This window comes from Ostrea edulis, chromosome 7 (assembly GCF_947568905.1).
Source record: "Ostrea edulis chromosome 7, xbOstEdul1.1, whole genome shotgun sequence".
Taxonomy (NCBI): Eukaryota; Metazoa; Mollusca; class Bivalvia; order Ostreida; family Ostreidae; genus Ostrea; species Ostrea edulis.
Window position 1 is genome coordinate 61,182,526 of NC_079170.1, and position 22,702 is coordinate 61,205,227.

At 33.3% G+C, this 22,702-nt stretch overlaps 1 protein-coding gene across 1 annotated transcript; it reads right to left on the reverse strand.

Moving 5' to 3' along the window:
- Nucleotides 1-1,680: 1,680 nt before the first annotated feature.
- On the reverse strand, nucleotides 1,681-21,768 carry LOC130048320 (metalloproteinase inhibitor 4-like). Its single transcript, XM_056144912.1, has 5 exons — nucleotides 21,111-21,768; nucleotides 19,693-19,790; nucleotides 4,486-4,594; nucleotides 3,528-3,631; nucleotides 1,681-3,248 (listed from the first exon to the last, which is right to left on the reverse strand). Exons 1-5 carry the CDS (start codon nucleotides 21,265-21,267, stop codon nucleotides 3,084-3,086), a joined length of 633 nt encoding a protein of 210 aa, XP_056000887.1. The 5' UTR covers nucleotides 21,268-21,768; the 3' UTR covers nucleotides 1,681-3,083.
- Between the last annotated feature and the right edge of the window lie 934 nt (nucleotides 21,769-22,702).

The window sequence follows — 22,702 nt, forward strand, 5'->3', positions numbered from 1 at the left end:
TGTGCACTTAGTAGGTATGGGTAGTTACTACATTGTACATATAAAAATGAAGATAATGAACAGTGATCAATCTCACAACTTCAATAAGGAATACAAAATAAAGAGTTGGACAAACACGGACCCCTGGATATACCAGAGGTAGTCTCATTGACAATATCTCCGTAGTGTTTGGTGATCAGGTCATCTAACAGTGTGTTGTAATACCCATAGGCACGAATTGTGCTCCTTTGTTAGCTGACCTGATTTTTTAATATTCTTATGAAGCAGGTTTATTTAAAAGCTTCAACATAAGAAGAAAAAATGTCTTGCTGTGGCCTTCAAATCGACATTTAGATATATCGACGACGTTTTATCTATTTTAATAGATAATGATGAAATAATTGTTAAAACAATAATCATTTTCATTCGTACATTGATTCGATACATCCCTGTGAACTCGAAATAAAAGACACCACAGAGTCCTCCACATCTCCTTTGTATTTAGATATTTTATTGGAAATGAATAATAACGGCAAATTAACAACTCAAATTTATAACAAACAGGATGATTTCAGCTTCCCCATCGTCAACTTCCCGTATTTATGTAGCAATATCCCATTATCACCTGTATATGGGGTTTATATCTCTCAACTGATTCGATACACAGAGCTTTTTCTGCGTATGATCAGTTTTTAAATCGAGGCAGGCCACTGACAAACAAGTTGATGTTACAGAGGTTTCAACAGTCTCGTTTAAAGCCAGCATTTTACAAATTCTACGGCCGTTACAATGATCTAGTTTGCCAACACAACCTATCATTGGGCAATCTAATTAAAATCAGATCCTAGGATACGCTCACAATCGCAAAGTATACGGCGCGGATCTAAGAAGTCTGATTTTAATTAGATTGTATCATTGGGTCAAGTGCTATCTGACGTGTTTCATACCGATTGTTAGGCTCTTCTTGGTGCATTGATTTTGACTACGGATTACTTCATTTACCTGATCAAGGTATAGGGCTCATGACGGGTGTGACCGGTCGACAGTAGGTACTTACTCCTCACTTCTGGTATATTCAGGAGTCCGTGTTCGCTCAACTCTTTATTTTGTATTCCTTATAGAAGTATATTTAAACTGAAGATAGAACGTTGGATATAAAGAGGATTATCTTTGAATTACCAATTGAAATGATAGTCAGTTCCTCATGATTGTGTTGCAGTTGTGAACATTAAGCCACAGGCAATTGCATCGCTTGGGGTCGAATTTACTATTAAAGAGTATACTCTCTGATAGTAAATTCGACCCCAAGCGATGCAATTGAGCGTATGAATCTTGATAAAAAGAGTACGTCTATCTCAACGGCTGGGACTTTATACAGATATGAAAGTAGAATGTAGATAAAGAAATAAATGTCATTTTTAAAAATACTCGAAGGAATGAACTGTTACGCTTCACGACGGCGCACTTTTCATGACGCGCGAACGATTCATGACGTGTGCTGACAGGAAGTATTGCAGTTCATACCCTTATGTGTTCTCAAAAGTGAAATTCATTTCTTAATGATCACCCCAATTCACATTCCAACGAATTCTTAAAATGATGCTGTATTTCTTAAATCCATAAGAATGGGTAACATTTTTCGCCTTCGCAATATAGAATGAAATACGACGTTCTGTATAAAATATATAATAAATGTATCGCTTTTAACTAAATATAATATTTATTACTATAATCAAAAAGGATTTGTATGTACATAAATCATAAAGCAACAATTTCAAATAATACATGTCCATTTTCTATCACAATATCGGAATCATATCCTGTCACATGTAAAACACCACACCAACAACAACAACAACAACAACAACAACAGATCAATAAAACTTAGGACGGACCACAATTCAGCAAACAGTTCATGTACGCTTGGTTAGGTACATTTGAATGGTATCATTCGAAATCTAGCGTGATTTCATATTGTAGGCAACTGGTACAGTCGTGAATATTAGCGCCACTTCTTTCTGTCATTTACTAATCATTGAAATGAAAATTTGTACTTTTTGTCAGTCGTAGACTTTTCTTAATTCCAACAACACCAGTAAGACGGTGTTCGTATTGTGTTCTTCATAAGTTCTATATTAAAGGCTCCAAACATCAAAGTATCCATGGTGCTACAAATCACGTGACTAAACTGTGATTGTTTTATATGGCGAACGACTTCATTAACAACCAAGTCTGTTGCATTTCATTAACGGTATTTTAAAAAAATCTTTTCCGACATTTTATACTTTACATTTCCGGTATTCATTAAATAGTACTTTTCCGGCAATAAAATTGAAGTGAAAACTTTCTTTTCGCTGTTTTTGCATAACGAAAATCTCCACAATAAAATTCTAGGATTGCCTCAATTTCAGTGTAGAACAGTATAACGTGTTTTCTATGTACAATGTACCAGGGGACCCGACCAGACTAGTATGTTAACCGTACGCGCGTCTCTTACATAAATGGTACTGTTACTAACATACAATTCAAGCATATATAGTGCTCTGCTAGGGAAATTCATGTAACTTTGCTAGTCTGTGGTACATCCAGTGCTTTGAATTTGAGGGACATGTACACACAGTACACGCCTGGTTACACAAAACGTTTTAAATCACGCACAACTATTGCTCTTTGTGTATATTGTACTGTTTTTTAGGTCGAAAATGTGTTTTGAAATAAATGTAATTGTGATATTTAGATCCGGCTCAAAATCCTATTTCCTCCACCCGTGGTGTGCAGGGGGCAACATATTTTACTTGGCTAACGGAAGGGGTCACATTAAATATTGCCGGTAAAGTACCCCCCCCCCCTCAATTTTCATTTGTGTTCTTCGAATGCACTTCTACTTTTCAAACCTTGGAAAGAATTTCATTCATATATTAATATATTACATGTATACTTGATGGGTATACATTTCAGGGGGTTTGATATCGATAAATGTGGCTAAATGATAAACAGTATCAAACGCTACGACGGTCGCCATATAAACAAACTAAATACTCGTTGACCAATTGATACGTGATTGCTGGTTTATGAGTCCTATCACACAGAAATCCGTGTCTCGTCTAACACAGTTTGATCAGTTTCCAATGACATACGTCATTTTCGTCCTTTTTACAAACTCCCCATTTGAAGCTGCAGGTGCCCCTGCTCGGAGCAATACAAAGCTCATCAGTCTTGGGCGGGGGCGGTTCAAGATTCGGAATACTCCATGTCCTGGGGGTGTAAATCTAGGTGAGAACAATAAAAAAGATGGAAGACTTCTTCTTGAAATTAATTATGTTAAAGTACGTGTTTGACATTAAACCAAAAAAAAAAAAACCCCATCGAAAACTTGCTTTAATATTTTCAAGTAGAATATAAAGCGATTTATTAAATTCTGTCAAATTAATGTACATGTAGCATTTGATATATACTCCTTCTGCAAGATGCGTTTCGGTGTAGACAAAACCAATTGTTTGACATGAATTATTTACATTTCCCAAAGTTTTTATTAAAATCGAAATTACCTTGCAACCACACTTAATATTGCTTATTATCTCTGCATAATCATCCGTCCAGAACTTTACTCCAGCACACGGTGCTACTCGTAGAGTGGAATTTTCTTTATACCCTATTAACAAGAAAACGCATATTTTAATTGTGTGGGTTGATCTTTTATGAATATATTACCTTTGATATCTTTACAAATTGTAACGATGGGTATTTTGTCATGAATGTGCTGCAGTTGTAAACAATGTGCATATGAATAGTGAATTACTTGGTGAAAATAGTACGTCCATTTTGAAGGCTGGGAATTTCAACAGAAATGAAAGTAGATCGAAAGTATTGATTGATTGGTTGGTTGTATATGTTTAACGTCCCGCTCGAGAATATTTCACTCATGGAGACGTCACCATTGCCGGTGAAGGGCTGCAAAAATTAGGCCTATACTCGGCATTCACGGCCTATTGAGCAGGGATGGATCTTTATATCGTGCCACACCTGCTGTGACACAGGGCCTTGGTTTTTGCGGTCTCATCCGAAGGACCGCCCCATTTAGTCGCCTCTTACGACAAGCAAGGGGGTACTGAGAACCTATTCTATTCCGGGTCCACACGGGCGAAAGTAGAATGAAAATACCAGAAATGAAGTTCATTTTTAAGTACATGAGGGTATGAAATCTGATGCTTCACGCCGGCGCGCTTTACATGAAGCGCCAACGCTATTAAACTATTATAGAACTGTTTTATCTTGCCGGTGTGACCGTCACAGATCATATCCTCATGTACTTTCAAAATTGAAATTTTATTTCTTAAATGTGGGTAGGGCTAAACATGAGCGGTGGGGTAAATGAGAGTGACTCAGTTTATGGGTAGATATTAAAGGGTAACTGAGAAGCCAACCTACATGTGACGTCGAGCGTACCAATCGTCTTATCCGACATATGGATTAGACAATTAACGGATGTTTCTGTGTATACTGTACCAGAGATGAGGTATTCCTGGCCTGTCTTCAGTAGCTGTGGACCGCAGGATTGCAGGGGGCCAGGGGTACTGATTAAAACTCTGTTTGTAAGAAGGAATATTTGCTGACCCTGCAATGGGAAAGATGCTGAATAAGTTTTTCTACATAATTTAGTAGTGATGTGTTAGTACGGCTATATGCAGAAACATATTGAAAATTTCAATGAGTGTCAAATAATCAAAACAGACTTCAGTCAGGAAAGATTGCTGTACAAAATATATCTAACTTCAAATGATTATATTTACATTTCCAATGTTTTTGCTTTTGATGTCTTTGCCAATTGTAATGATAGCCATTTCCTCGCGAATGCGTGTAGTTATGAACAATGCGCGTATGAATCTTGATAAATATAGTACCTCTGGGCAGGTGAAAATGGGAGGGAGGGGTAGTAAACACATTCAATATATATCCAAAATATTTTAAAATCTTTACAGTCTGTCACAATACCATGGCAACAGATAGAATCAAGTCTGTTCAAGTCATGATCCGCCGGCAATGGGTTTGGCTACACTAGGGTTTAATATGCTTCAAAATAATACCCCGAAACCCTTGTAAAAAATAGATGTATAAAAATACTTTTTGGACCATAGTTGGTCTACGATTTGTAGCCAAGGACTCTTGGAACCATTCAAATAGCAACAAAATGATTATGTCGATACGTTGTCTAAATCACATGCAATCCTCCTGAGACATATGCTGTATGGTCGTTCATTATGCCTAGGTCTTGGCTTATTGTTGAACCAATATTAACGTTTGTGAGTGTTGTGGCCCATCGGCCTTGTGTTGAACATCTGGTAGGCATGATATCGAAGGTTTCGTAGGACTAAATGTAAGATGTATCTTAACTCCTTCCTCCAACTGGTGTTACTCAAAACCATCCTCATGTGTGTCTTAATAAATGGAGCCATAAAGATGGGGGGTTACATTTAGACCGTTATAATATTGTTTTATCATTATATGGAAAAAAAAAACCTTAAGGTGTGACGTAAAAATGACTTTGGGGAATTTTAAGAAATTTCCGATGACATACCATCTGGTACTTGGGCTTGGTATAATTTAGTGCTGATTTACACACATCGCTTTTGATGACGTTAGTACATCATTTATTAAACACGTCTAAAATTTGTATGAAGGCAATGTTAATTGATGATAATCATGATGATGATATTAATAATGATAATAATTTTTAAAAATCTGATTTGTCAAACGAGAAAAGCATTCTTACTCATCATATTGTTACATGTACATGAAATCATATTGAGGATGAAACAGCAAAAATGTCACATAGACCCTGTATCATGCTATCTTGACATGGTATTCTGGTGATGAAAAAATAATAATTTTAGAAAAAGATAGCTGTCACTTCATACAATCTTTTTATTTTCGTTCTAGGAAGGATATTGATTTCGCTAAAATTGCTCTTCAAATGAATTCTCTTTGTTTATTCACAAATTAAAATCCCTCACAACACATTTTTGCTGTGTTGGTTGTTTTACGAAAATCTTGTCACTTTAGATGACAGTCAGTTCACTTGTTGTGTGGACGTGAACTTAGAGAAATTAGGTAATTGCCTCATTTTAATTAGAATCCATTAAACCAGTTCTCAAAAAAGTTTACTTGTACTGAAAAATATACATTAATGTAACACGTGAAAAACACAGAAGTGAAATATTAAACATTTCAGCATTTTATTCGGTTAAGTTTTCCGCATCGCAATGCACATAAATTTCATGCAGAAAATATTTACATACCGTAGATTTCTTATTAATACGTGTCTGTTTTGTCTGCAATGTAGAGTCCAGATTAATATGAATGATTGTGGATTATTACATTACAGTCGTCGGGCAGATTCAGCTAGGCATTCAGGTAAGAGAAGTACAAGTTACTGCGAGTGGAATTATTATAGGAAACGTGTTATAATAGCCCTGCTGGTAGACCGAATAAATGTCATATTTTTAGCTAAGTACTTTAAGGAAAGATTAGATCAAACAGGTGTATATGAATTATAAATAACCCCAGGTAAGTATAGTGTATTCAAGTTGTCTTAATCGGTAGCCTGTTTTATCAATTACATTTTAATTAGATATCCGACCCATCACGGAACCAAATAATTTATCATCAATAAAGGGGTAGATTTCTAGAATACTTTCATAAAGGATGACTTTAGAATACAGAATAATTTGCCGATGATTTATTATGGTACTTTTCTAAGTAAATATGTCCCATTAAATTTTGCAGTGGAAATGACGAATTCTTTATGAATGAAAATATAGGAAAAGATAATTTGATCAGCAGCTCATGGTAAAAAAAAATGTAATAAAATGCACATACCGAGAATAGTGATTTTGTGAGGTAAATAAAACACATCATCGCACACTATTGGGTGTGTGTGTGGTTTTTTTTTTGGGGGGGGGTGTATTTATTTATTTTTTTCCTTTATTACTTTCCTTTGCATTTTCAAATAGGATAGAAGACTCAAATAGGGAAGTTCATGGCCATGCACAAAAAATGGAAGAACACTACCTATAGATGTATAGAAATGCATAGAATTTGGTTTAGTATATATTCAATTGTTCGGAGAAAAAAATTATTTTCAGGATATTATGGATTGTTACATTTTTGTAACTACGTGTTCATACTTCAAACACTTTTCGATCTAATTCTAAAAGTAAGATTTGTTCGGCATTACACGCATCCTTTACTTTCAGTTGAACAATATGTGACTTGAATTGTTTAACAACATAATATATATGAAGACCCATGAAGGACATTTCGTTCGCTTACTTGCGGCATATTTTAAATTTTCCTCTGGGCAATTTAATCTTTATCTTTTCAAATATCTTTCTGAAGGAGTAATTTATCAAAACGTTAAAACCATTCCTTCCAAGGCCTCGAGTATTCAGCTAATATCATGTGTGACTTTCTTAGGTACCATAACTGGTTTCATGACCATAAAAATGGGGATAGGCTTCAGTAAAAATATAAGAATATGTACCTTATGTGCCTTAGTAAATCCAAACAAATATTTTATTGTTATTTTGAATCAAATTTAAGACATCATCTCAGAATTAATTTCATTAACTTGTATATATATATATATCAGTATTTCATGAATAAGATCTACTGGAAAATTTGACTTGGGTACATTCTCAGTTTGTGATCATTTACCCATATAGACAAAGAACAAATTTTCTAGTTAAAACTGTTTATATGGTATATTTTCAAATTGTTGGCACTCTAGCACTTTTACGATTTGTTATAATGTTGAATCATACTTACAGTAACAAGAAATAATAACAAAATAAGATAAGTTTTACAATATATTTACATTTCCAATGTTTTTGCCTTCGATATGATGGCCATTTCCTCGTGAATGTGAACAATGTGCGTATGAATCGTGATAAATATAGTACGAACGGCTGGAAGTATATCGAGAGAATTGAAAATAAAATGTTATTATAGAAAATAAGCATTTTGAAAATACAGGAGGGCACGAATAGGAACGCTTTTCACGCCAGCTTACTCTTCATTAGCGTTCGTGCGCTTCATAAAGTATGCTGGCGTAAAGTGTCACAGCTCATACCCTCATGTATTTTCAAACATGAAATTTATTTGGTATACATGAAATTCAAGATGTGGATATTTGCACCCGGCCGGTTGTACCTATATACAGCCGTGTAATGTACGTTAAATCTGCGTGCGCTTATTCCTATGTTCCTCAATTGCGAGTAATTTTATTATAAAATATATGATTGAGTAAATTTTTATATAAAATAGGTGATACTAGAATTAGAGACTTGATTATCGTAAGTACATACAATGTTTTCTTGTGCGATAATTCCTATGAATAAACTCAGCAGTTTTTCTTGGATGTACACTCAGCCAGTAACAAAAAAGCTTGATTATTGAATTGACAAATCTCGGTGATCGACAACTTTAAATATTTCTGATTTGAGATTGTCATATTTAGTAAAATTTTGTTCATTTTCTCTATAATTGGAATCACAAAATTTGCATAATCTGTAAGATATTTCTGAATATTGGGGGAAAACTCTTGTAATCTGAATGAAACCCTTTAAGGACATGACAGGTACGTTGTACGGCGATGATACAATTAATTATAAATTACATTTTACACTGGGAAGTGGCGACAAACGGCTAATGAATCTCCGCATAGTGCTTTGATCTATCACAGCATGCTACATAGATATGACGGAAATATTTCAAAATTTACGACGGCTTAGCGTTGTACGTCACATTTTAAAGAAACACAACTCAATCCCTTGAAACTTTATGTGTTTTCACCTCTTATTTCCGCTCTGTTGGCCTGTTTAAATTTTCTTCTTCTGTTTTTATGCAATTCGGAAATATTTATAGTCCATGCATATCACATACTACAATCAGCTATATAAGTATCATTATCATAAAGAAGGGGGTGGCTAATTGATATGCATTGCATATTCAGCATCTTTGAACGGTCCAGTGAAAATTAATGTTTTCAAAAGTATGTTGAACTCTCGGAAAACTTACAGGAACACAATAAACTCATGTTTTATCTGCAAATTTTGATGATAATATCTTTCTCTCTCTATTTTTTTTTTTTTTTTTTTTTTGTATACAGACACTAAAACAATTATTGGTGAAGATGCTATAGTGTTTGTATATTAAAGAATAACTATTAACACCAAATCTAAATCCATTCAGTAATTAAAGTACACGACTTTCTTAGCTCTACCGTTTCATTCTCGATGTTTTCTTGGAATACAAAAATCGTAATATCAAAACTTCAGTGAAATCTTGAATAGTACATGTATAGAAATTAAAATTGCAACTTCAAATGGGAGTGGTAAGTATTTCACTCGTAAAACGTAATGACTAAGGAAGAATTCGAACAGTAATGCTTTTAAAAATTAAAACTATTAGTATTTTCACTTATCTTGAAACAATTCAAAGATAGATTAAACTGAATTATTCCAACTAATTTGAAGATACGTATAATGAAATCAAAGTTATATTCTATTTCTTCAGTTACTACGCATTATTTACATTACAATGTTAATTTTTCTTTCGAAAATCGAAAGAAATAAAAAAAAAAATTTAATTGTTTGTGACGTTATCGGCTAACAAAATCGGGGTCACGTCACGATGCCGAACAACCACCAATCACGCTGACGTCACAATTTCAAGACAGAAGCCCGCAGCTTTTCATTTTTTGACTTCCAAGCACGGAAAGCTGTAGGAAATCTAAATTCATAAGGACCCATTTCAAATATCATAAAAGCATTAGATAATTTGAGCATGTTTATTTATTTATTTATTTTTTGGAGGGGGGGGGGGTCATTTGGGGTTTGTTTTGTATGCTTTTTAAAATTTTATTTTATCTAGATCTTTTGCGTGGTGTGTGTAGATATATCTTAATTTTCATAAGGCGCCAACGTGCGTTATTCAATTTGGCTGCACGCCTGGTCTGAGTTACAATAGAGTAGGTGTCATGTCATGTCATGGAATATAATGAATTGATGCTTAAATATACAATTAGTAATTTATCATCTCGACATGTTTTTTATAAACACAATCACCCGAGAGAGAGAGAGAGAGAGAGAGAGAGAGAGAGAGAGAGAGAGAGAGAGAGAGTATATGAAAATCTACTCAAGTAGTAGTATAAGTAAGTAAGTAATTATTTATTATAGTGACATGTGCATACATGTATAAATGAACTATATATATACTTATATTTGCACCCTCCTATAGGACCTGTCACTTTATATATTTGAAATATCTATGCAATGGAATATCTCAGTAAAGGTAATGCATGGATTAAATCATATTTTTCATTTACATTCAAATGCATTTCGTTACTAATGGATATATGTTTTTTCTTATAATAGATAGGCTGAATTAAAAAATCTGTCTGTTTGTAAAGGATAGTCACTAACCAATTTAACAAACAAATGTCCATTACTGCAAAACTGTTCTATATTAAACATATAAAAGAATGTTTGTCTCAGGTTATTGTATGAAGAATAGTCCAAAAGAAAGTGGGTGTTTTGTCTTCCATACACGGAATTGTACAAAAAATAACCCACAAATTCGGTCATGTATTGGCTCATTTCGGAAGCGACCAGTTACAACGCGAATAAATGGTGTGTTCCACATCTGAAATGTGCGAAGGTTGATCTCTATTGCTTTGTCAGCCTCGATAGGACTTATCAATGATATGATGTATATATATTATATAGGTATGATAAAAATAATCACTAAGCCGATTTAGTATACTCAACTAGCTTCTTTACTTCTTAAAGAAGTAAACGAAATAGTGCTGTATACTCAATCGGCTTGGTGATATTATGTATTTATTATACTTTCATGTAAAATACTCGAACCTGATTGGTCGAGAAGCATTTGAAAAAACATAGTGTTACCCTCTGAGAACAAAAAAACACGCGCCCCAGGGTGATAGTATCTAGCAACGGGTAACAGTACTTGACAACGGGTGATATTATAAAAAATTATCACATGCGTCAAATTTATGCGCGTACGGTTCGCCGTAGATTGCTAGACGACGTCGTTTGAGCGTTTGTAATAAACGCGAGTACCCGCATCGAAATACAAAATATCGCATGACAGTGATTGATCAAATGTCAACAGACGTAAGTTTTTCTGCTTTCCAGTTTACATAACATTCAGTATAATAAAACAAATATTGCATGTAGTTGAGGGTAACATTGAAATTTTCACCCCTCGAGAAACCATTGTCAACCTCGGCTACGCCTCGGTTGACAATGGTTTTCTCGGGGTGAAAATTTTCAATGTTACCCTCAACTACATGTAATATTTATATAATATCATATACCATCGATTCAAAAACATTTCTTTCTTTTTCGTTGCTCACAATTGTATTTAGATGTTATACATGATGTACATTTTATTATACTTTAATGCAAAATACTCGAATCTGATTGGTCAAGAAGCATTTGAAAAAATTTATTGTTACCCTCTGAGAACAGAAAGCACGCGCTCCAGGGTGAGAGTATCTAGTAACGGGTAACAGTACTTGACATCGGGTGCTACTATAAAAAATTATCACATACGTCAAATTTATGCGCGTAAGGTTCGCCGTAGATTGTTAGACGACGTCGTTTCAGCGTTTGTAATAAACACGAATAGTCAGTATAATAAAACAAATATTGCATGTACATGTAGTTGAGGGTAACATATTATTTATATATTAGCCTCACAACAGTAAATGAAGACGTTAGTTCTCTCATTGACCTTTCCACACTTACTTTTTGGCCAACCATAAACGAATGGAGGCAAATCCTACAAGTTTGGCATATGTTGCCATCTGCAGTGGGTGCTATTGATGGAACTTTTTTTTTTTTTAATTTATAAAGTCCCAGGAACTATACTATTCTGGTTATAAACACTACCGCGCTATTCATGCGCAGATTATCGTTGATAATTCGGGTATCATACGGTACATTAAATGGGGATTCCCAGGGCATAAGAATGATGCCCAACAGCATGCCCCTTTACCCGATATTTCCGGAAGAGAACTACCTTTCCATGCATAGATCTCTTTTAGAAAGATACATTGCAAAGTTAAAAGCTTACAAAACTTTAAACACTGTTTGGCGTCATCCCAGATCTATACTTCCAAATGTTGATGAAATCATTGCAGGATTAGTTTGTAGAAAAGAATTACATGAATAAAATTCGGTAACTTTTGAAGAATCCTTTTGATTATGTTTTTTGCATTTGCAATATAGCTGTCTCGAACACTAAGGGTACAAGACTGCCAATCTGATCGATTTGGCTCAGGTACCGTCCCTTGGTACCCGCTGTGTTTGTGACAACATTTTATAATATTGTTTTACTTTACTTCCCATATAACACACTTGTTGTACAGCATATTTTCAATCAGTATTGTGATGAGAATTCAATAACTATGTCAATGTAGAAACCCTTAACATGTGTATATGGTACACATGTGTAAATTGTATCATGTAGTTATAATGTTTAATTGTTAAAATTGTATATGCCCCCTGAGGACCCTTGAATGGTGAATAAATATATTATTATTATTATTATAAAGGGGATGTAATAAACTAAGCAGCGTTTTTAATGGGTACTGTGCTCCATACTGAAGATCCGAAGTCGTTATTTTGTAAATGTTCACCTGGCCAAAAATGGTCATTTGTATAGATGCCAGTTTTGATCGTTAATGGACGGACTCCACAATGAAGCGTGCACATTTCTGGCCAAAACAACTACATAGAACGTATCGTTATTTCCACCCATGTCTGAGTAATGAATTACAATTGTACTTTGTTTATCACAAAGACCCATAAAGTTCACAGGTCTAAAGTATTTACATAAGAAATAATTATAGTACAATAATTATGTAAACGTAAAGTAACACGATATACATACTAATATAAATATATAAACAGGATGGGTTTTGTGACAAGATAATTCTTAAAAGTATAAATGATGATGACCTTTAAAATTATCTACATTTCTCTTCTTGTGTTAGAACACTTACATATGAAGATATACATGTACTCCCATTTTACACAGTCAGTGATATTTTCAGTTGTTTTTAAAGTAGATATTTCTTTATGATCATATTTCTATATATATGAAAAATAGGTGAAATTTATTATTGAATGGTACCTATTATTAATATCAAAATATATGTTTAAAATGAAATTGAAATTGGTTGAACGGAGGTTCATCTACTCGAGATAGATAGATAACATTTTGCAAATTCTATGGTCTTTATAACGATCTAGGTTGCCAATACAACCTATCATTGGAGTTCAATGCTGTCTGACGTGTTTCATACCGATTGTTGGGCCCACACTGATTGAATACGGGTAACTCTGATATAGGGCTCACGGTGGGTGTGACCGGTGGACAGGTGATGCTTAATTTACTCCTCCTAGGCACCTGATACCACCTCTGGTATATCCGTGTTTGCTCAACTCTCCATTTTGTATTGCTTATAGGAGTTATGAGATTGATCACTGTTCGTTATCTTCATCTTTCATAGAGATAGATAGATAGATGGGTAGATAGATAGATAGATTGTATCTTGTTTAACGTCTCACTCGAGAATATTTTACTCATATGGAGGCTTATGCTCGGCGCTTACGGCCATTGAGCTGTAAGGGTTCTTTAGCGTGCCACACCTACTGTGACACGGGGCATCCGCTTTTAAGGTCATCTCCGAGGACCCGTGACATTCACACCTGATGCCGAGCGTTTGGCGATGGAACTGTCACTACCTGTTTTAACGACTTAGGTCTGTCGCGGCCGGGATTCGAACCCCGGCCTTCCACATGCGGGGCGAATGGTCTAACCTCTAGACCATTGTCTCTTTCTCAAGTCAGTGATAGCGTTTTATACGATCATATTTGCATAATTTTACTAGATTCACTTTATCAAAAATGATAGAAAATAGTACAAATGATTTAAATAGGAGACATATTTCAAGCCTTATAAAATATGTAAAATCCAGGAGCTTCCGGGGACTTCGCTCCCTGGGTCCCCACCAGGGCTTCGCCCTGGACCCACTGGGGGCCTCAAGGCGGCCTCATAAAGTGGCGCCCCCCCCCCCTAACCGCAATTCCTGGATCCGCCCCTGAAAGATGTGCAAAATTTTGCACTATAGATTCGCGTAAACATCGGGTACTCTGGTTCTGATATGTGACTCCAAAATATGAAAACCATCCGTATGATATTTATCGCTTATACCTTGAAACCGAAAATCTTTTCTAATATATCATTTTTTAAAGTAAAATCAATACATAAAATTCGTACTTTTCCCATGCCTTACAAAGAGAGATAAAAGATATTCGAGGAAATATACTAGCATTGTTGAGAGAGAGAACAAACTTCTATTGAGATCAGTGGAAACTACATAATAATAGTCTAAAATATACTATATAATAATAGTCTTAAATATCTAGGAAGGAACGTTCGGAATCAAATTACTATATACCTGCAGATATCTTATTTCCAAACGAATAGAGTGTAGTTTTTTTATGGACATCCCATGATTCTTCAGAGACCTTTTTAAAATTATCATATACATGTATTCCTGTACAAAATCTATTAAACCGTTAATAATGTCTGTTTTGAACAGCTTTGTGACTTCTATCGTCGGATACCCACGGCTGATATCGTCTAATTTTGTTGAAGTTTTTTTCCCGATAGTTATTGTAAAAAATCTTGTTAAAAATAAACTATTTCAAAAGTCAAGTTATAGATGAATAATCAATGATGAGTTTCAAAATATTGAATCCAAGGGCAATAACTCTGTTTTTATTGATTTCTTTCTGTACTGAGTATGCGATAGATTTCCTTTATTCTTTACAGATATTTTGTATATTTTTGTGAAGAAACAGTTTCGTAAAATTGTTATGAATGCTATAATATCGTCATAACAAGTATTTATAAAAAAAAAATTATAACGGTGTTTAACGAAAATTGCAATTTTCTGACGGTGATATATGATTCTATTTGTATATATGTCTCGCATCTTTAAAAAGTGTGATGACCTATATATATATTATTTGATAATTTGTTAGTTTTTACTCTAATAGATGGGAAAAAATACACTTTTTAAACTTGTATCAGATAAAACTATGAGTATGGAGTAACCATAATTTAAATTATTTTGGTTTTAATAAGATTGCAGCATGCATATATACATGTGCTTGTCCGCTTCCTTACATTCTCGTTTCTGGTAAGTACACTTCATCCCAAATTTCAAAACAAATCAACGTACTAAGTCAAAATTCTTTTTAGGTAGTAATAATTATTTGAATTCTAACGCTTAAAAACAATATAATGGCTGTAATATCATTATTTTGATAAAAGAAAAAATTATATCACAAAATAATTATGTTTTCCATGATGACAACAAATCTGATTGTGTACATACATCTGTATATACGATTTCATAAACGTGATGAAAATAATTTTCATGATTAAATTTTGATTAGTATATTTATAAGGGGATCTTAATTACTGGTATTCTATGCTAATTAACATGTCTGCAAATGAAAAATAAATGGTATGGCATAATGGGTTACAGAGTCTCCAAGAAAATTGAAAATGAGAAGCTTAAAAAGAAATGATTTAAATCTAGTTTAAAATCAAATCTCTTTGGGCGTGAAGTTAGTTCTTTGTTTGAAAATATATTTTTAACAAACATTTGACAATTTTCACTGTTTGTAATGTTGGGCAGCATAGTGTTAAAACGTTAATTCCATGTATATTAATTTATATGTTACAAGAAATTCCTGTAAACGGGGTTTTCATGAAAATCTTAAACCATTTAGTAAATGCATGCGATCTCTTGAACGCGTCATTTCATGGATATCTATCTTTTTTCATAATTCCTTGTATATATATAAATATATTTCCCTGTTACTTGACTAGTTCAAGGATTTACGTTGCAGTAATATATTTGGAAACTAAAGGCATTTATTTAACAAGAACTAGTTTATAACTCATACGTAATTGTCTCGTATATGCTTGAGTACATATTCAGTTGTGTTTTTACGTACTACTTTCAATATTATACAAAATGCTATTACCAAAGAAGATGACGAAAGTGAAGGAATGCTACTGTAAAGATAAATCTAAAAGAGGTAGCACAGCGATAGGAAAGCTCTGCATTCATCAGAAGTCAATGTATGCCATTAATGAAAACATTTTACGGCCACCTGTTTCATATCGTTTTTGATATCTTTAAACAATGAAAAATAGAAATTAAACCTTTGTCTCGTTTGACAAATTATTTAGCAAAAATTTTAATTGGTTATACATGTAAAGCAAGGGACCCCTTCTTTTTATCGTGTCGCAAAGGCTTGTATTCCGGTCCACGAGCAGTTTTGAAAATATTTTAGATTTATTCTTATTTGGTGTAATGAATTACGGTATTTGCTTTCAATTTCCATTGCTCCTAGGAAAAAATAAACTATGCATCGCAGATCGTACAAATTAAATTATTGTCGGGGATCTTGAATCAAATGACATTCATTAATATATTTTGGATATTTCATAAATTTCCTATCATGACAATTTTTAAAAGGAATTACACGTTATTCATGAATTTGAGTGAGAATTTCGTGTAGTCCCTGATTACACTTTTTTCTGATGCATATATATCAGGTATAGTAAGACAATGTTGCTTTCAAATAATGGAATCATTTGGTAAGGCATAATTGAAGTTGAAATGTTTGGGTGACTGTTTTTTTAAAATGTACCAAATATATAATATATGATTTATAGAATTGTTTCTTTATTTTTTAAAATATATTATAGCGTTATCAGCTGTTAAACTAGACTACAAAAACATGAAAATTTTAGGTAGTTTTTGTGAAGGAATAGTTCGTGTATTAAACAAATTTACATAAAAATTCCTTCTCTATAACATGTTCTCATCTTTTCATATTCAAATTAAGATTGGAAGCTGTTTTCAGTATGCAGACATGTTTGCATAAAACAGATTATTTAAGCATACGTGGAAAGGACGATTCAAAAGAATTGAATTTGTTTTGGAATAATGTCTGCGATTGAATCTTGTCCGTTGAAAACTTAAATTACAAAACATAAATCAAAATTTTCTCTTCGTCAGTTTTGTACTATTTTCTGACGGGTTCATGAATAAATTTTGTCTGTTTGATATGGTAATGTATATTCAAATATTTCTTCTAAAAAGAAAATTATTTAATGGACTTGTCGAAATCCTTGTTCAAACGTGTGATACTTATGTCAAAACAGCCTTAAAAACCTTGTGTTTTTACACTAGTGGTTGGTTATTTGACAAACGTACCAACCAGAACCCATGCACTTCGATATTTCACGCCAGACGCCTCACTAATAAAGTGAACCACCTTCTGGATGTGTTGATTAAAACAAAAATATCCTTGTCCTGAATAAATTCACAATTTTTGGATCCATGCACCGTCTCATATTTGTCCTTCGATTTAAAGCTGCGCATGTTTAATATAATAGTTGTGTACACGAAAAATCACGTTGTCGTATGTCGCGGGTTTATACGCGTGCTTTCCAATTAATAATTTTTAAGCGTCATTGGCCTCTTCGAAGTTTTGGAACCAGTTGGTGAAATCCTCTAGAATAATTTACTCATACTTTATATTTAGATGTTAAAAAATATTGGATATTCTGATGTAAACAAATTATAATTATTGTAAATTTAGAAAGTGTACCGATGACCATGCGCTCGGCAAAATGAACATAAAACTATCTTATTAGTATGTACATACTGAGAATACAATTAGTGATATTTCCAAATTAGTTATAGGTAAAATTTCTGACGCACAAATTAAGCTACACTGACGATACATTGGTCATTAAACACATCGACAAGTTAACGTTGCGATTATGAAATAGAAAATTCATAATTATTTGCTACTTATTTTTTTTTTTTTTTTTCAATTCTACTGAATACGCGAAACTGTATATACCTTATGGGGGATTCACGATAGACATATTTTTTAGAACCATGCTGCTGCAATAGCGGGCAAAATTTGATGGGACTCTGTAAAGCTTCGTCAAGAGCCCAAGTTCCCATGTCTCTCTTCTGCACCCCCCCCCCCGAATTATATTGATAATGCTTATATATATCTTGGCAGTCCATTTGTCCTTGAAATGATTATACTAAAAATTGACAACAACCACATAGAATTATGACAAATCATACCGCCCACCTGCAGGTACAAGAAGTTGGATTAAAAGTGCAATTATCAAATTGTTTTCTACATAATTCCCATTCAGAGTGTAAATTATCAAACTCATATTATATCTATTTCTTAAAGAATCGGTTTAAGAATGTTAGTAATTGATTATTAAAAGTATATACATGTATTTATTATCTACGTTTAAGACGAACTTCAAAATATACATTAATGGGGTGGGGTGGGGTTACAATATATATACCGTTTGTAATTACACGGAAAAGCATTATGTTTGACAATTATGCACTTAAAACTCTATATCCAGCTGTTTCAGACACTCCACTGCTACCACCAACAGGACTGCATCAATTACTGTATCTAGAACAATATCATTTATAACAAAACAAATTTGCCCTGCGTGGTATCTGTTTTTGGCGCAATTGTAACATGCAATTTCCCTAACTCTTAGATTATGTTTGTTTTATAGATTCATTTGATTTACGTCGTTATGCCATGAAAAGTATGATATGAGCAGAAATTACCGTGTTTTATATCAGTGTATTGTTTGTGTGAAATGTACCGCGCAATATACATTTAGATTTTTCAATGATTTTTACTTATGACCGATCTCTTCTTTCGAGTATTGAATACCAGTCTGAGAAATCGATATCTCGTGTGAAATAGAAATCGTGGAAATGGAAATTCAGTATATATAGGATTTTGGGGTGGTTTTTTTTTTTTTAAATTTTATATATTTATTTATTTTTACAGATTTCCAGCATTTCGCTTTTAAAAGAATTATCTATCGCAAATTGGAGTCCTTTCCAGATATTGTATGGTAAAAATGCATGGATTAAAGATTCTTTTTTTTGGGGGGGGGATGTATGTATTTATTTTAGTTTGGTAGATTTGATTCCCCCTCTCTTAATACCAGTATAGAAGAGAGTATAGAATTTAATAAAGAAGTTAAGATTTCACGTGATAGATTAAATTGACCAGTGAATCTCACGCGTGTACCTACCCCTAACAACGGGCTCTTTTTTCTGATGGCGTGGTAATTTGCAGACTCCGGATCTATCATAACGCTTTCTTTCCTTTGTTTATCCGTTATCTTTCTCGGTTCATTCAAATTTATCTCCCTGTTTCAAAATCTTTATACATATCTTTTTCAAGTCATTTCTGAGCACATTCATTTTTCAAACAATTTAAATCAAAGAAAAGAACATTTTAACATTATAGAAACATTATTTATCGAAATTGAATTTACGCTGTAGTGATCAATTTTCACCATTTCATTTTGTGTCACCAAAAATAAAAAAAAAATAAAAAAAAGGTCTCGTGAATTTGGAAAAATTCAAAGCATTTGTCACTGATCTAGACTTCATTTGAGATTGAAACTTACAACAATTACATTTGTTACCAGATTGAAACAAAATTTATCTTAAGTACTTGCCTCGAAAATCGTAGAAATGTTGACTTGATATCGTAGCCAGTAATCAAATCCATCTGAAGACTGGGGCTCTTCTTGCGCGTGAACCCTGGCTTTAATGACTGGAAAAAGTGAACAATGTTGCAGACAATATGATTTACAAGTTTAATAAATAAATTTCAATTTTGAAAATACATGACGGTATGAACTGCGCCGCTTTACTCCAGCATACTTCATGAAGCGCATTATTAAAAGTATGCTGGTATAAAGCGTCCCGGCTCATACCCTCATGTATTTTCAAAAATGAAATTTATTTCTTATTTTACATTCTACTTTCATTTCTGTCGAAATGCCCAGACGTTGAAATATACATTGTATTTATCGAGTAGTTCAACTGTAGCGAATTCATGAGGAAATGCCCCTCATTACAATTGGTAAAGAAACATTGGAAATGTAAATATATTTTGATGGAGATAAAATTGATATGGTTGAATATATTTATAAACTGATAACGTTTAATTTAAGATATATTACTTATCATTGATTTAGACTTGCATGTAATCGTATCAAGTATTTCTGAATATTTTCATGGTTTTTCAAAAGTGCAAATAGAAGATGATTTATTATGCAATACACGTGATTTAACGTGATTTAACAGCCATACACGACTATCTCTTAGGATAACGTAGTGATTATGAATTTATGCATACAAAGATTTATTAAATATAATTAATTAAATTGTTTTAAAGCAATAATTGATCCGCGACGTCGTCATGTTGATTATGTGCTATGGACGTTGTCAACTTGAATGTTCGAGAAACATATACAACTGATAGGCAATATATACTGCGAAAAATCAATCTAACGAAAGTACTGGTAAGTAAATGCTTTCAGGAAATATTTATAACATTATCGTTGTCATAGGAACTTTAAGAAATATGCCTTCTTATTGGATTTTAATGCAAAAATATGCACAATGTAATTTAAAATGTCTTGAGTTAATAAAGTTTAGATTAAGAATGTAAATTTCATAAATTAATTATCCCTCTTATTTGACAAGAAAACTTCTATTGGTTGTATCTAATGATTGGGCAATAAAAACTTAATATATTACATAGTAAACACATCATTAGTATGATTTTTATCAGGTTGGTGGACACTAATCACATTCCAAATTCACATTTTCTAAACGACTTATTACCAAAATGAAATACATCTCACTTAACATCTTCATTTAAATGTATACAGACTTAAAGATCATACCGCATTGCCATAAGAAATTATTTCTAAAAATTATACATATTTCCGGATCTATTCAAAATTCAAAAAGTAGCATTAAGAAATAAAAACAAAATTTTAAAGAAAATTAAATTAAAAACTGAATAGATAACAAAAGGGAAAAAAAGAACACCCCAAACTAAATGTAAAATAAAATACATTACCGAAAAGAGCAGCACAAAAATCCGTTTGTATATGGGTTGGAAAACATTCGCAACACAATGAAAACTCGGGGTTGCTGAGAAGGAGGAGGCTAAACAGAAGCAGTCTGATTCCCATGTTCACATTGGCTCTCACTATAATGAATAGTGAAGGTCCCATGTAGCTGACGCCAAATATATCTCCCTGGTACCGGAAACGTCAGAAAAAAATAGCAGACACACTATTGAAATGGAAACTAGAAAAAAGGACAAAAATATCATTCTTATCATAAGAAAGGTATCCAAAAACCATAGCAATCGTTTAGCAATTTCTTTTTTATTACAACTAGAAATGTGTTTTTAGTGTCATCTGCGTTTTCATAAAATGTACGCTTTCCATTTAAAAGATTTATTGTTATAATGAGCGCCTATCGAAATTAATAGTAGATTGCATTGCTCGTTTTACATCGTATAATCTTCCGGAGTCCTAGTGGTGTTGATTGATTAGTATGTTAATAAGTTTTTTTTTCAAAATAATTTTAAATTACTGACTAAAAGCAGAATGGTAGAAACAGTCTTTACGTTATAAATATTTCAAGGGTTAATTAAAAACGTTACATGTCTCTTTCTGTCTTTTTTTTTTTTTTTAACAAAAGCACGAATGTAAAGTAGATATTTCTTAAAGTAAAAGCTTTAACATCATTTGTTGCAATATGATAAAAACCAACAATCAGTATGTTTAATTAAAGTTTTAGACATTTTGTAAAATTGGTTGCGTATAGGTAACATTTTAATGTTTCTTTAAAATTGACTAACTGCATCACCCTTTTTAATATCGTTTCTAGATAAATATTGCACGTTTCCAAAACATTTACGTCATAGGCTAATAACAAAACAAGATTACCTTGTGTATATTACAAAAAAATCTATATTGAACAGATTTCTGCTAAGTACGCCTTGACGCGGGGGAGCTCATATTTCAATGTCGCTTCGTCCAGTACAAGCCCCCTCGCGCTGTGCGCTAATCACTGATTCATACCGTACGTAGCACCTAATTAAAAACGAATGAAGTGACCCAACATTAAATTTATGAATCATAATTCCAATCAAAATGTAAACAGACTATTAAAGAATAATAAAGTTTTGAAACTAGGTTAGTTCTACAATGAATCAGGTGGTGACGATTCGCGCACTTTTTCTATGGGTCAGCGATGATGAATGTTGCGCAAATATTTTTCAACGATTTGAAAACAGCTATACGTACATGCATCAGGGTAAAGGAAGACTGCCCATTGGTGAAATTTATCATCAGGACAAGGGCTGCTTGAATAGCAACGGGACCTTGATTTAACAACCGTCGCTTTATATAGACGTTAAGTTTAATACGTTATGTAAAAACAATATTCTTTTCAAATTCCCATTAAAGACATCTAAAACATCGTGTTTACGTATATACCCTGTATAAATTAAAAATAGCCGTGATATGAGCATAGTTAGAGGCAGGAAACATAGACTTTTCTCTTTAGATTGATGCACACACAGTAATACAAACCAGCGTTATCCATTAGTAAAACATTTTATTCTTGGGGGGGGGGGGGGGGGGGGTTCGTTTTTAA

Bases quoted from the DNA above. Each gene is read 5' to 3' on its own strand.
- LOC130048320 (XM_056144912.1), bottom strand. From the start codon at position 21,267: ATGGGACCTTCACTATTCATTATAGTGAGAGCCAATGTGAACATGGGA. The intron at 19,791-21,110 runs GTAATGTATTTT...CACTTTTTCCAG, and splicing joins TTTTTGTGCTGCTCTTTTCG to TCATTAAAGCCAGGGTTCAC. The intron at 3,632-4,485 runs GTACAGTATACA...TCTTGTTAATAG, and splicing joins CCAGGAATACCTCATCTCTG to GGTATAAAGAAAATTCCACT.